The 15,722-nt window shown below is 34.9% G+C and overlaps 1 protein-coding gene across 1 annotated transcript; it reads right to left on the reverse strand.

Moving 5' to 3' along the window:
* Nucleotides 1–275: 275 nt before the first annotated feature.
* On the reverse strand, nucleotides 276–5,385 carry LOC127092677 (WD repeat-containing protein WDS homolog). The gene is made up of 5 exons (XM_051031561.1): nucleotides 5,206–5,385; nucleotides 4,372–5,083; nucleotides 3,674–3,775; nucleotides 853–1,488; nucleotides 276–697 (listed from the first exon to the last, which is right to left on the reverse strand). The coding sequence occupies exons 2-5, from the start codon at nucleotides 5,020–5,022 to the stop codon at nucleotides 542–544; spliced, it is 1,545 nt and encodes a 514-aa protein (XP_050887518.1). The 5' UTR covers nucleotides 5,023–5,083; nucleotides 5,206–5,385; the 3' UTR covers nucleotides 276–541.
* Between the last annotated feature and the right edge of the window lie 10,337 nt (nucleotides 5,386–15,722).

Raw genomic sequence — 15,722 nt, forward strand, 5'->3', positions numbered from 1 at the left:
CTTTCCACCGTGATAAACTAACAGCTCATGGAGCTAATAGAGTAATTCCAAAAATTATGATATCACTATTTTCTATATCACTATTTTCCATAACATTATCAAATATCAATTTTTGAATCGGTGTTTAAAATAATTGCAATGTTTGCTACTCCCCCACTTCAAAGATATATTTGGCAATCAAACTTATAGAATAACACTAAACGAGAATTCATCTCACCCCATAATGAAATAGCCTCAAAAGCAACACAATAAGAAGAAAAAAAAAAGAAGAAGCATAGTCATAAAAATATTATTATAAAATGTGAACTGGTAAAAACCTAAGTTTAACCCATCTGTTTCTAGTTTCTGCTCTAACTAAATGGAAAGAGGATTTACAGATAAAAACTTAGGCCAAAATTCCTGCATGGACAAATCAGGACTTTACAAACTCAAACTGAACAACTTGAGGTGGGGCAAAACAATATAGGTCTATATACAGTAAACTAGGCTTCATAACCTAATATGCACTGTGTTCAACTGATCTAATAAAGTGTGTTCTTTTTCATAAGCTAGGTCCCCATATACGAATTGTATGATCATCACTTGCAGATGCTAACATTTGTGGCCTCTTAGGATTCCAGCTAACACAATTTACAGTCAGGGTGTGCCCAGATAAAACCTCTATTGGCTTAGAATTCCGAGTATTCCAAATGTATACCTGCATCACATAAATGAAGAAATGTAGAGTGTGAGTATTCCAAATGTATACCTGCATCACATAAATGAAGAAATGTAGAGTGTGAATTGCGGTGTATTTTGCTTCTTAGCTTCTAGAAGTAGCTGCAACTAGTTAATTAATTAATACACAATTACCTCTGAATTTTCACTACCACTTGCAATAAATGTGCTATTCAATCCGCCAAAACACGATCTAATCACATATTTGCACTGCTTGTGACCCGTATACTTCATTGGCTTCTTCCATGTACCGGCTACATCCCACATATGTATCTCCTGGCTGTTTAGATTGACAATGAAGAACTTACCATCACTAGAAACTGAAATGGATGTGATAGGGTGCTTCTCTGAAATGACTCTTTCTGCATTGGTTCCCAAATGTAAAATCCGAATTTCTTTATCCAAGAATATGCTAATAAGATACTCTCCATCTGGAGTAACGGTAAGGTCAACAACTTTGGGCATCCTCATTCCTCTCCAAGCTCTTAGCTCGTTTCCATCACAATCCCACATGCAGATGCCCTTTTCAGGGTCAAAACTGCCACACACAAACTGCATTGAGTTGGGAAACCAGGCACATGAGCTGACAACAAAGCCATCAGTCCCAAATGTATGCTTGCATGTACCTGTTTCAACATCCCACAGCTTCAAAACTTCAATGTTCCCACAAGTGAGCAACTTGGTATCATCAGGACTCCATGCCACAAAAGATACAGCTCGTAGGTGACCGCAGAGTGTGTGTTTCAATGTCAATTTCCCATTTTCTTGCACCTGTCATGAGTATTTCACAGCATTAGGAACCAAGTGGTTCAACAGTTTCTCCGTGAGCATATTTTAGCTTGGAGCATAAGACTAAGAAAAATAATTAAATATTTTATATTTCTTTATTACCTGTCAAATTTTACAAGCTATAAGAATGATAAAGTTTAGCAGAATTTCAATTTGACATATTGAAGTCAAGGTAGCAGGATACAATTAGAGTTTGATCTTCATTGACAGTCAAACATCTTGTAGTATTCTCCAAAAGATATCAAAACAAAACATCTTGTAGTATTCTCCAAAAGATATCCAAACAAAACATCTTCATTGACAGTCGAACGTAATATAAGCAAAAAAAATACATGTATCTGATCCAAATTTGGACAAGATACAGTACATGTACCTTTTTGCTTGCATTTTATTCTAGAGGGAGTATCACTATAAAAAGTTTAATATTTAAAATCCAGATCATTTTTGTTTAGTGATAATTTTATCCCACAAATTATGTGGAGTTATATAGACTTTCTCTGACTCACTATTTTCCTAGAATCAAATATAGCAATTGCTCTGACCAGCCTCTTGACAGTCTTTAAAATCTGTTGAATTTGTGATTTTTGTGTCTAAATCAAATCACACAAGGCTGTATTTATAATAGGATTGGAATAAATACAATAAATGCTGATTGATATGATTGCTCATAATCCTAATCACTAATATTGTGCAGCTAAGGAATAATAACATGTGAATAACTCTGACATGTGACTAATTCTAACATGTCACCTCAAGCTAAAGTTTACTAAGCTTTAATCTCGTTACAATGGGAGGATAAACCATAGAGAAAATAGAAACATTAAGGCTGTAGGTGCGTGTGGAAAGGTGTGGCGCAGCCAGAGATGACTGTAGGTAGCAAAGACGGTTGGGCTCGCCAGAGGATTCCAAAGGTGGAGGGAAGTAGTTGTCAGGAATAAGTATCACTAATGCCGATGAGAAATAGAAGCACTTGATGAAGAACAATGAATATGCATAGAAGGGCGGAAGCAAGGCGGTAAAGTCGAACGGTGGAGAGCTATGAAGCACGGATACCCCGAACATGGCACCGACACTGACACAACGACACCGATAATAATTTAAAGAAATGAATAAATTAATAGTAATCACAAATGTCGGTGTCCGACGCGGATACGCCATTTTTCAGAGGTGTTGGTGCTACATAGGTGGAAAGTGAATGATAGAGGAAAGTATGAACCACGCCAACATATAAACCTATTATTTCAATATTGACTTCTTCCATCATTATTTTATTCACTACTTATGTTCTAATAAGGATTCGGGTAAGGAATCTTGTAGTGGATTCCGGTAACTAGGATTAAGGAATATGTTAGTTTGGAATCAGACAATCATGTAACAATGTCTTCTCCAAGTTAGAAGTAACATCTAACCAAACAGCAGAACCTATTATTTTACATTTCCATATTACCTTGTAAGCGGACCCTAACATCCTAAAATGTTCCCATACATATTAACACCTAACCAAACAAGAGAAATCCATTATATTTTGTTTCAAGAAACTTCCAGACAAGATAATGAGATCCAACAATCCTTTACTTACAGGCATGCTCTATAACAAACCCTTCCTTTGTCTTAAGCTCATAAATCTACATATCTCTCAAGAAACGTATCAAATATCCCCGGCCCTACGACAGGTCTCGTGAAAAGGGAAATTTTATTGCACATCATACATGATATTTGAGGAGGTATAAAAAATATATCGTGCAATAAAAAATCCATAACCATTTGAAGTTTTCCGGTCTTCGAATATTGACATCATAGAAGCCTGAAACAATTTCTAAATCACTTGTCATGTAGAAATTGACAAAGGAAGTAATGGCGTCAGCAAGGAAAAGATATACAAAACACAGTTCCACCTAACCCAGATATAATTGTGTATATATTCATATATAATGCCCATAGTGGTTAAAGGAATTAGCAGTAGTTGAAAAATCATGTAATGCGCTACAAGTTATAGTGAATATCTGGATATTGTACAAATATGAATTTGCCAATCCCATTCTTGTTCTGCATATTGAGAGCTCAAGCATATAAATTTAATCAAAGCCAAGAAAAAGTAAGACAATTGTATTGGAAGAATCGTCTAAATAAAAAATAGATGTGTCATGTAATGCCAATAACATAATACCTTCCATATGATAGCAGTACAATCGTTTGAAGAAGAAGCTAGATAGTCCCCGTTATTAGAAAACTGAACAAACCAAACTTCATTTTTATGTCCAGTTAATATCTGCAGTGATGGAAAAAGAGGACATTCTTATTTAATAAGTAAAACATGTATATATTAAATGTTCAAAGCAAGAAGTTTAATTTGGACATTTATCTTCATGGTTTCGAATCTCATCCATGCTTTATTGCCAAGTCAAAACAACCCAAAATAATTAATCTCTTTCTATATGGCCCTAATAGACCAATTCCAGATAGGGAAACAGGCAGACAAGAAACAGATTTTTCAAAGTACAAGAAAATAGCAATTACGTAAGTGGAAGAATTAGAAACATATGGATGCTTAACTAGCTACACATTATCTCTATTTCACAGAAGTCAATCACTTATGCTTTTTCTAATTTATACACAGTTTGGCATTATAAGAATGTGGAAACAGTGCAATGCAACTTCCCCTTTCATGGTATATAATGTAAAGTGCATCCCTTACAGTCTAAGGGGAGATAATATAGAAAGAGAATCTAGGCTCTAAGCCTTTAACCAACGACAACAGAGATTCTTTAAAATCACACCTGACAAAACATGCAAACATGATAATCATTAACAAAAGGCAGGCTCAATTTATCTTTAAAATGGTGATAGTCTACACAGCCAACTCACCTGAGTGGTTGTAGTAGGAAACTGTTCCCTACCGCAATGATGATCCTCATAAAGCGAAACAGGACTCGAGGAAGTATGAAACAAGCACGAATCAACCCAAGCCGTAACAGTAGTTTCAACCAAATGCTCCAACCTTCCACCCGGTATTGAAACAGGCGGTGGTAACATCTTCTCCAAATCTGCCAACAACCTCCCTCTTAAATCACAACCAACATCACCATCATCCACAACACCTAACTCCGTATCATTAAAACTCAGCACAGTATTAGCCAAACCATGAATTTTGCACCGGTCCACCCGCAGCCCAGAAACCCGTTTCCTCAACACATCCAAAGCCAGAGTATCCTCACCCCTTTTCAAATACTCCATAACACACTGTCTAAAGACAAGAAACAAAGCAGGCTCTACTGATTCACCTAACATATCCCTAATAGAATCAAGAAAACCAGCACATTCATCCCAATTACCATTCAACACATGAGATTCAAGTAACTGAAACTCCTCGGATTTATACGAAACTCCAGATTCCAATTCCAAACAAGATGCAGACTTTGTGTAACCTAATGAATATAGACACTGGAGCATGATTCTAACAAATTCTTGTTTTTTAATCAAACCTTTTGATCCAAGAACCTCAGAAGGATTATCCATTATTAGTACTATCACTGTTACACAGTTGCATGCGGTTTTTGAAACCTAAATTATGGAAAGACTGTAATAATTTAAAAATGGAAACAGCGCGTGAGGAATGGAATCACGATTTGATTTGAAAAATATGGAATCGGAATTTGATGGAATTGAAAATAGAAAAAAAGGGGAATTTGAGAAACTAACTGTAGAGGTGTGATTTTGAATCCGAAGCAGGACGAAGACGATCGAATTGAGAAGCGAAAGAGAAGAGGAGTGAGAGTGAATGTGAAATGTGTTAAAAAGACGGTTTTATTGTTATGTGGGGATGGGTCGTAATCTATTATGGTTCATATCCACCTCACCATCGGGATCAAAATTGTGCAAATGTTTTCTCTTACAAAAATGCGATTACAACCATTCAACATTTATATTTTGTTTGGATGAGAAGGGAAGCTGAAAAGAAAGAAAATAAGAGGAAAAAATATTAAAGAAATGAAATTGAATAAAAAAATGATTTTGTTTTGGAAATATCTCATCGTTTCATTATTACTTCTTAAATGTTTGTGTATCTGCTAAGAGTGCTACATGACAATTCCTTGTAACTAAAGATTATTAGAGGTTTTTAGGGTTGTTATGTTGTTAGAGCAAACTCACGCAAGATGGTGTGAGTAATTATGTATACTGTTTTTTTTGGATGAAATTGAATGTCTCCCTCAACTATAGATAGTTGAGATATTTATATGAATCTTTTGGGCCTAGGTCTTAGGTTTTAAGGAAGTAATACTCATTCTCAAGAGCATGTGAAGTGGGCAGTTACCTCCCATATTATTCTAGAGAACATGACTTCTCCTTTTTGACTTCTTTCCCTCTATAGTTATGGGTTGGGACATGTCATTATAAACAATTGAGTATTCCAACAGAAGGGCGACCATTGCACATAATCGGCGGACGCTCGAGTGAACTGGCGACTAGGAAGTTGGCAGGGTGATATAATGCATCACTTGTCCTCGGAGAACCTCCAGCACCGCCACTCATGGGCCTTTTACAAATCTACCAGTACAATTTGCAAAAAATGATTAATGGTTTGATTATTACTTAGGTTATGATCTTGAATTAGGCCAGTATTGTGTTTACGCAAGTTGTAGAATAAAGATTTACTCTTTGATATGATGAATGTGAGTTAATGCTTAGTACTTTGAGTTGGTGTTGTGAAATTGTTGTATTTTATGAGTTGTATGATGATCTTGATTGTGCTTAAATAGAACTTAAGATTGAGGATCGTCATTGTAGGTTTGAACATGAAATTCTAGTGAGAAAATGATTTTTTTGTAGCATTTTGCATGAATCGATTCATGATGCCTTTTGAATCAATTCAGGAAGTGTTTGAATCGATTCAGGGGAGTTTTTGCAGCTTTGAATTGGATCATGACCCCTTTGAATCTATTCAAGACTAATGTTTTTGAATTCTGTGTATGGGAATAGATTCATGAAGGTTCTTAGATCAATTTATGACCCCCAAATTGACCAAAAATCCTAATTTTCATGTTCCAAACCCTCAATTAAGTTTACTAATGACCTTTGATTTTGGTGGGCTAATCCTAAACATAGATACCTTAGAAATTAACTTGGAATTAAGGTAATGTGCGATTAGGGATTTTTAGAGTTAGGTGCACAAAATATGGTTGGAACCAAGTAATGTTTACTATTAATCAAATATGCATTTTGTACTTAGGAAATTGGTTAAGTGGTGAGAGATCATGCATAAGTCACGAGCTTAGGAATGTGACTAAATGTTGGTCGGTGGATGTGAACCATATTTTGTATACTATAAAGTTATTCTTAGGTTAATCTTAGATTAAGACATCTAGGTAATAAATAAAAATAAGTCTTGCTTATGATGCAAGTAAGATCTTAGAAATAATTGTGGTTTGTGTGGATCAATGTGCTTGTAGGTATCATCCCTAAAGTTTTGATGACAAGAATGCTGATTAAAGTCGATGGTAATGACTTTCAACTCTTTGATGATGGTGACTTACCCAAAGAAACATCACATACTTCGTCCATAGAAAGAGACTCAAGATTAAAGTGCGTATATGATCAGAAGAATCCAACAAAAGAATTTTGAAGCCTCTGATAAAATATGAAAGCTCATCAGGTCATGTCTACCTTCCTGTCTAAGTGACTCAAGTTTTGTAATAGTAAGGAAGTAACTTTGAAGTACTGAGGCAACTCCCCCCCCCCCCTCTCTCTCTCTCTCTCTCTCTCACACACACACACACACACACACACACACACTCACACACACATACATACACACTCTCTCTCTCTCTCTCTCTCTCTTACACACACACACACACACACACACACATCTTTAACTATATTTTTCAAAAGTTTTTATCTTGAAAAATATGTTTTAAGCCAAGCCAAGTGATTAAGAAGTTATCCAATCTCTTTTCAAAGATTTTTTGAACTAACCAATCGATCAGTAACTTGTGTCAATCGATTGGTAAAACTTTTCTAAGCTAGCCAATTGATTGTAGCATTAAGTCAATCGACTAGAGAAGGGATAAACGATTAACCAAACGATTATGAAAACACCTTAATTATTTGCAATGACTATATATCCAATATTTCATTTTTGGGCATGGTAACCAATTAAAAATGACTTGGCCAATCGATTGAAGTATTATGCCAATCGATTAACTCATCAATTATGCCCATGAATTATTCCCTTTTATGATTTTTCCAAATCATGTATAAAGGAGGCTTGCCTCCTCTTCACTTCATGCCACTTTCCAAAGATTTATATTTTAATTGGAATTTATCTTTCTAGTTTCTCTCTCCCTCTCTCTCTAGAAAATATTTCTTTCACTTAAAATTTTCTCAGTGCTTGTGAGTGAAACATTTCTTGTGAGGAAGTGTTTTGTAAGTGGTCGTGATATTTATTTAATTCTTGAGAGTGTGATTCTCTTTAGAAGATTGAGTTTGGTTCTGGAGGTAAAACCATTCATAAAATCTATACTTTGGTTTATTGAGTTTTGTCAGAAAAAGTTATGTCTTTGGTTATTGATATCGGCCTGAAAAACTCTAAGGTATGCTAGCTTTACATGTGGTAAAAGCTACCTTTAATTGGTGATAATTCTATAAAAATCTCAAGATCAACTTGTATAAATTTTTTTTGGCATAACCTTCAAAAGCTCAAAGTTAATAGTCAAAACCTCAAAGTTAATAGTCAAAACCTCAAGAAGATCTCTTGGGGACAGGACTAGGCCAATGTTTGGCCAAACCTGTATAAATCTCTAGTGCAATCTCTCTAACCATATCCTTTTAATTTCTGCTATTTAGTTTTACTATTTATTTCCATTGCAATTCACTCATACGAAACTACTAACACGATCTGAATCGAGAAAAATATAAAAGTAATTATGAAATTTAAATATCACAATTCACCATCCTCTTGTGCTTGAAGTCAATTGTCTAATAAGGGGAGTCGTAGCCTAACTCCTACTAAGGACTAATCGTCTAAGGTGGAAAAATGACTTTAAGTCATTCACTAAACAAACCTTCATTCTTTAATGGAGAAGGTTATAATTTGTGGAAAGAGAAAATGAAGTGTTTCATAGAATGGATGGGTTGTGGTATTTGGAAGGCTATGAATGAATGTCCATTTGTTCCTACACACAAACTTAATGGTGTTGAAGAAAACAAACTTGAAAAGGATTAAACCAAAGATGATAAAGAAAATGTGCATCACAGTTTGAATGTGAAACCTCTCATCACTACCACTCTTAGTCTTGATGATTTTTTATAAGTTTCTTACTGCGAAACTGGAAAAAAAATGCAGGACATCCTCCAAATTATCCATGAAGGAAATACTGAGATAAAGAGGGAAAGGTTGGGAACATTAACCCATGAGTACGAACTCTTCAAATGAAACCTAAAGAGAGCATAAATCAAAAGCAAACTTGACTCACCCATATCGTGAGTCATATGAGAATTATGGGGGAAAATATTTTCAAATGAGGAATAAGTTGTAAAAATTCTTAAATTCCTAAATTATAGTTAGCAACCCAAAGTCACTACGATTTGTGAACATAAGGATTTAACGAATATGGACACACACAATCTTTTTGGAAAATTGCAGGAACACGAGATGGAACTAAAAAGACTTATTGATGACGAAGAAGATGACAAGAAAAGAATAAAAGTATCGTAGTGAAAGCCATAAGTATTAAATATATAGATCCAGAAGATAAAGAGTGTCAAAGTAATGAATTCATGGAATTCATGTTTTGTAAATTCAAAAAATTCCTAAAGCATGAAAAATAAACCTCAAGGCTCTAAAAGCAATGTGAAGAAAGTTCCTCGCCCATTACTACATGTAATCAATGCAGAGAGAAAGGGAACATAAGACTAAACTTCCCTTAAAACCAATGAAGAAACCAAAATCAAAGAAAGTTCAATACGAAGGTGAGAAAAACACAAGAAATGGGGGATAGGTTGAATTGTATTAGCTTTTTCTTTATTTTAAAACTCTTAAGTAAGATTCTAAGCACAATGTTATAGAGTTTGAGTTATTTAGAGATAACAAGCGGATATAAAGTGCAAGAAAGAATAACAACATACAGAGTTATCTTGGTTCCTCTCATAAATCGAGAGTAATTCAGTCCCCTTGTACTTGCAAGAGATTTTCACTATAATCACACAAGATTACAATTTTATTAAGCATACAAGAAAGATAATTTTTTGCTTACACACAAGTATACAACTTCCTTGCTAAAGAACACACGCTAAAGACTTTCTTGCTCACAAACACAAGTATGAGACTTCCATGCTCAAGCACATAAGCTCAAGACTTCCTTGCTCTCACACACAAGTATAAGACTTCCTTGCTCAAGAACACAAGATCAAGACTTCCTTGCTTATACACACAAGTATGCGACTTCCTTTCTCAAACACATAAGCTCAATACTTCCTTTCTCACACGCACACAAGTATGATACTTCCTTGATCAATCACACACGTTCAAGACTTCCTTGCTCAAAGACTTAGTACGAGATTTTTAACAATCAACCTAGAAGATAAATGATTATTGGATGAATACACTTGATATACAATCAGAGGTGTATAAATAATACAACACAAAAGGACTAATTTAAGACTTAAGGATTTATAAGATATACAAAGATAAAAAATCTTAAGTTTAACTTGTGCTAAAACTTTGACATAGTAACTTCTCTTTGATTATCAATCGTTGTTCAACATGTATGCATGTATTCCATGTATCGTGTGTGTTGATCTTGAAGTCTTTTAGTTCCTTAAATAATGAAGAAAATAATCATTAAAGATGCAACCGTTGAGTCCTTTTCAAAGCTTCAAAAGAGACGTTGGAAGACGATGAGATGTTTCACCAAAGTGTAAGGTTAGGTAAAACCTAGTTTGAAAAACCTTTACTACAAAAGGAATTAGCAGTTGTATCACAACATGCCCTATGAAGAACCTAGAGCTTTAGGTCATCACGTGATAAAGTTTCTTCATAGATGAATTGTGACCTATTAGTGTAACTTTTGTCTTTGCGCTTTGACTAGCTCAGGTTCTGATCACCAGAAGAAGACTTCTCCCAAGTCTGTTTTTTAGAGGCTAATACCTTTAGACATTGATGTCTGAATGTTGACTTCTTTTGGAGATGACTTCTTCAGAGTCAGTTCTTCAACTTTTGATTCATCAAAATATGATCTTCACGCTTCTTTTTGGATGTTCAGAGTCAGAACCAGTACTTAGATTTAATATGAATTTTAGTTTATGGTTCTACACACTTGAAAAAACATTAATATACCATATCAATCTCTGGATACTTTGTTATCATCAAAACTCAATGTATATGGGATAAACCAAATTTGTTCCAACAATCTCCCCCCTTTTGATGATGGAAACATAAGTATTTAAGAATAATGGGTGATAATTAAATTAACTGGTTGTCTGCAGGGTCTGAGGTTTGTAAGCACCCCTTGAGTCTAATATGGTTAGGTTTGTAAGCTCCCCTAAGTCCTATCTAGGTTAATTAAATTTTAAGCATTTAAAGCACATATATAGTTCATCAGAATTTAAGCAAGATAATAACTGTCTAATTTCAGGTGCTTAAATACTTCTATATTTACTCCCCATTTTGTCATCAACATAATATGAGGAAATGGAAAAGGTACTGAAGAAAAATATTTTCATATAAGCGAAAATCAAAAGAACCATGTTTGGGATGTAATCAAAATAGGATAAAAATAATTTAAAAGCATATTTGATTTCCCTTAATAGATACAAGGTTTGAAAAGATTTGAAAATTAATTGAATCAATTGGTAAAAAAATCATGTACTTGTCAAGATGGTCAAAGTAGGTTCTTTTAGCCAGGCTTTTAGAGAAATTGAGCATTTAAGTATGAAGAGACGTGTTTGAAGATAATGAATTTATTACTCTCCAATTTCGATTGGTGCACAATATCCAAAACTAATTTTACTTTAACCAAAATTCTCTATAAAATTAGAGTTTTAATACAAGTAGAATCGTATTCCATACAAACCTAACATACTTCTTCAGAAAAAATGAGTGATTCTCATTAAATTTCTAAAGAGGGTAGTCCAAGTAAGGTTAACGAGGTAGTTACTGATGATGCTCCAAGAAAGCTGAAGTTTCAAACCAAAAAGGTTGAAGGTTCAAAAACAAGGTTAGATTCATCAACATGAGCATTGAAGGTAAGAAAATCATATGTGGCCAAGAAGAATTAGAGACGACTTCATAAAAGTATGGATCCTCCCTTTGATTATAGTTCAAATGCTGATTATATTACCTTTGACTGGTCGAACTTCCTCAACTGGCATGCTTATTTTCCAGAGGAATTTGTAGAAGATTTAGGCGATGTAAAATGTTTTGATCCATGAAAAATCCAGTCTTTGTACCTCCCCTTTTTTAATGATAAAAATGTATTTTTCTTTTCTTCTTCCCTCTATCACTATTTATTACTTGTGTCCATATCTTTTGACCCACCAAGAAGAGTGAGTTTCAAGTCGTTTTCTAACCCTTTCCTATCAATATTGAGTTGTGAGCAAAAGTAAATCCAATCAAGAATTTAAATCACACAACTGTAAGAGACATCATTAAAGGGAAAACAAAATAGAACTTAATTTTATCCAGACACAATAATTCTCAAAGATAACACAATCATTTTTATTAAGATAAAAGTATTTATGAAATATTACATATTTATTAGATTAATCTAAACATAATTGGTTAGATCTATTAATATAACTCAAAGATCATAAGACATAAAATTTTAGACAAATTCTAACTTAGGATCTTCTAAACCATAGAATTATTTCACATAGTGAATTGGCTGGTACAGAGTGTTGGTGTAAGCCCTAGAGGCCAATACTTTTGGTACTTGTATCGAATTATTTATTAATAATAAAAAGGCTTTTTCTTTATTATGTTTGTTTAATAAAGTCCCTAGAATAGCTAGTCCGTTTAATGTATCAAGTGTGACTTGATCATGAGATCACATTAAACATAAGGACACTATTCTTAAAGTATCCGTAGTCGAGTTTTATTGTGAAGTGGGATAACATTAAAGCATTAAGACTATTATGTATATAGACTGGTGATCACATCTCATGGATCATGGATAAGGAGTTATCAAGTCTTAAACATAGGTATGAATGTTAAGAGTAATATTTATACTTGATTGACCCGCTATGAGAATATTATATAAAATGTTATGCAAAGTGTCATAAGTTATTCTCATGGTGATAATGGTGTATACCACCTTTCGACCTGAAACCACTATGGATCCTAGATGTAGAGTCGAGTGCTTTATTGCTGATCAAACATTGTCCGTAACTGGATAACCATAAAGACAGTTAATGGGTACTCCACGAAGCATGTTGAGGGACATGAGTGACCTAGATGGAATTTGCCCATCATGCGTAACAGGATAAATGTCTATGAGCCCAATATTGAACTGGACAAGGATGACACGGTCTATGCCTTATGTTCAATATATACATAAGGGAAAAAGGGTAATTATACACATAAGTATTATCACAGAAGGATTTGTCAGATCACATGACATTTTCGTGTCTTGGGTAGCAGTGATGTGTTGCTAGATATCGCTTACTGTTTATTATGTTAAATACGTGATTTAATATAATTGTCAATGCCGCGAAAACCTACAGGGTCACACACAAAGGACGGATTGATGAGAGATAGAGTAACTAAGGAACACCGTAAGGTACGGTGCACTTAAGTGAATTGTAGAACATCGTAAGGTACGATGTACTTAAGTAGAATACGAAATATGGTAAGGTACCACGCGCTTAAGTGAATTTGGCATATTATAAGATATGGGCCACATACACTTAAGTGGGCTTTTTAGCTTGAAGCCCGCACAAGTGGTTCTATAAATAGAACCCTTGTGCAGAAGCATTGAGTGTTGCAGTTGCAATTTCATTTTCTCTCTCTCTCTCTCTCTCTCACTCACTCACTCACTCAAAGCCTTCATTCGTAGCAGCTAGCACTGAGATTGAAGGAATCCGTTCGTGTGGACTGAGTAGAGGCGTTGTCATCGTTCAACGTTCGTGATCGCTCCGTAGATCTGCACCAAAGGTTTCAATTGTCATAAAAGGTAACTATTCTATCACTGATCATGCCCATTCGTAAGGATCACTAAAGGAGAAAATTTTAATTTCCGCTGCATTTTGGATCGACCTTCTCCTACACAGAGTCAGATTGTAGAGAGTCATAAATAAATTTGAAGGAAAAGACATACTTAGATAAAACATAAGTTAATGACAATTTGGAGAGATACACAGTATTCACAACATGTATGTCATTAATTATACCTTCTTGTTGACTGTAGCCTTGAGCTGCAAGTCTAGCCTTATTTTTTACCATTTCTCGTTGTTCATTGAACTTATTTCTAAATACCTATTTTGTTCCAATAATTTTCTTCTATGAAGGTTTGGGTACTAGATTCTAGACATTATTCCTTTGAAACTGATTCAACTCTTCTTATATAACTACAATTCAACCATCACCAGAAAATGCCTCATCAACAAAAGTAGGTTTAGTCATGGAGAGTAGTCCTAACATATAATGCTCTTTTCTGAAGCCAGAACTTGTGTTCCTAGGGCTATCTTTGTTTCCAAGAATTAGGTCTTATGGATGAGAAGACTTGTACTCAAATGTCTTCTTGGACTGTGATGTATATGAAGAGTTATCTTGTGCACTCAAATGTCTTTTTGGAGTTCTGATGACTTCTGAGCACTCAACTTCATATTGGTTGATTGCTTATGAACTTCCAAATTCTTAACCTCTAGCTCCTGGTATGTCTTTGGATACACAAATTTTTGGAAAATTTTAAGCTAACTCTGACATTTTACTATTAGGCTATTTTCCATCAAGGTTAATATGTATTAACTCTTCAACTATATTGGTTTCAGAGTATCCTAAAAATATACCCTTTGAGCCTTAACATCAAATTTTTTCAGATAGACTTTATTGTTTACGATATAACAGGTACATCCAAACTGATGTAAATAAGAGATGATTGGCTTTCTTCCCTTGAACAACTCATATGACGTATTATATAGAATATGCCTAATATAAATTATATTTCAAGCATAACATGTTGTGTTTACAACTTTGTCCCACAAGTACTTGGGTAAGTTGTTCTCATGAATCATGGTTTTGGCCATTTCTTATAAAGATATGTTCTTTCTCTCTACACCTCCATTTTGCTATGGAGTTCTAGGAGAAGAGAATGAAGGAGAATTGCCATCCAAGGCGCAGCGGAATTTAAAATTTTCTCCATTTAGTGATCCTTACGAATGGGCATGATCAGTGATAGAATCGTTACCTCTTGTGGCGATTCAAACCTTTGGTGTAGATCTCTTGTAACGATCAAAACCTTGGATACAAATCCACAGAGTGATCACGAACGTTGAACGATGACAACGTCTCTACTCAGTCCACACGAACGGGTTCCTTCAATCTCAGTGCTAGCTGGTACGAATGAAGGTTTTGAGTGAGAGAGAGAGAGAAACGAAATTCCAAGTCTTCACTTGAGTTTCAGTCTGAGTGGAGTGACAATGCTTCTACCCAAGGGGTTCTATTTATAGAACCACTTGTGTGGGCTTCAAGCTGAAAAGCCCACTTAAGTGTATTTTGCCCATATCTCATAATATGCCAAAATCACTTAAGTATTTGGTACCTTACCATATTTCGTATTCCACTTAAGTACACCGTACCTTACGATGTTCCTTAGTTGCTCTATCTCTCATCAATTCGTCCTTTGTGTGTGACCCTGTAGGTTTTCGCGACGTTGGCAATTATATTAAATCACGCATTTACATAATAAATAGTGAGCGGTATCTAGCAACACATCACTGCTACCCAAGACACGAAAATGTCATGTGATATGACAAAACCTCCTGTGATAATAATTATGTGTATAATTACCCTTTTGCCCTTATGTCTATATTGAACACAAGGTATAGACCGTGTCATCCTTGTCCAGTTCAATATTGGACCCATAGACATTTATCCTGTTACGCAGGATGGGCAAATTCCATCTAGGTCACTCATGTCCCTCAGTATGCTTCGTGAAGTACCCATCAACTGTCTTTATGGTTATCCAGTTACGGATAACATTGGATCAGCAATAAAGCACTCGACT

This window comes from Lathyrus oleraceus, chromosome 6, assembly GCF_024323335.1.
Source record: "Lathyrus oleraceus cultivar Zhongwan6 chromosome 6, CAAS_Psat_ZW6_1.0, whole genome shotgun sequence".
NCBI classification, from domain to species: Eukaryota; Viridiplantae; Streptophyta; class Magnoliopsida; order Fabales; family Fabaceae; genus Lathyrus; species Lathyrus oleraceus.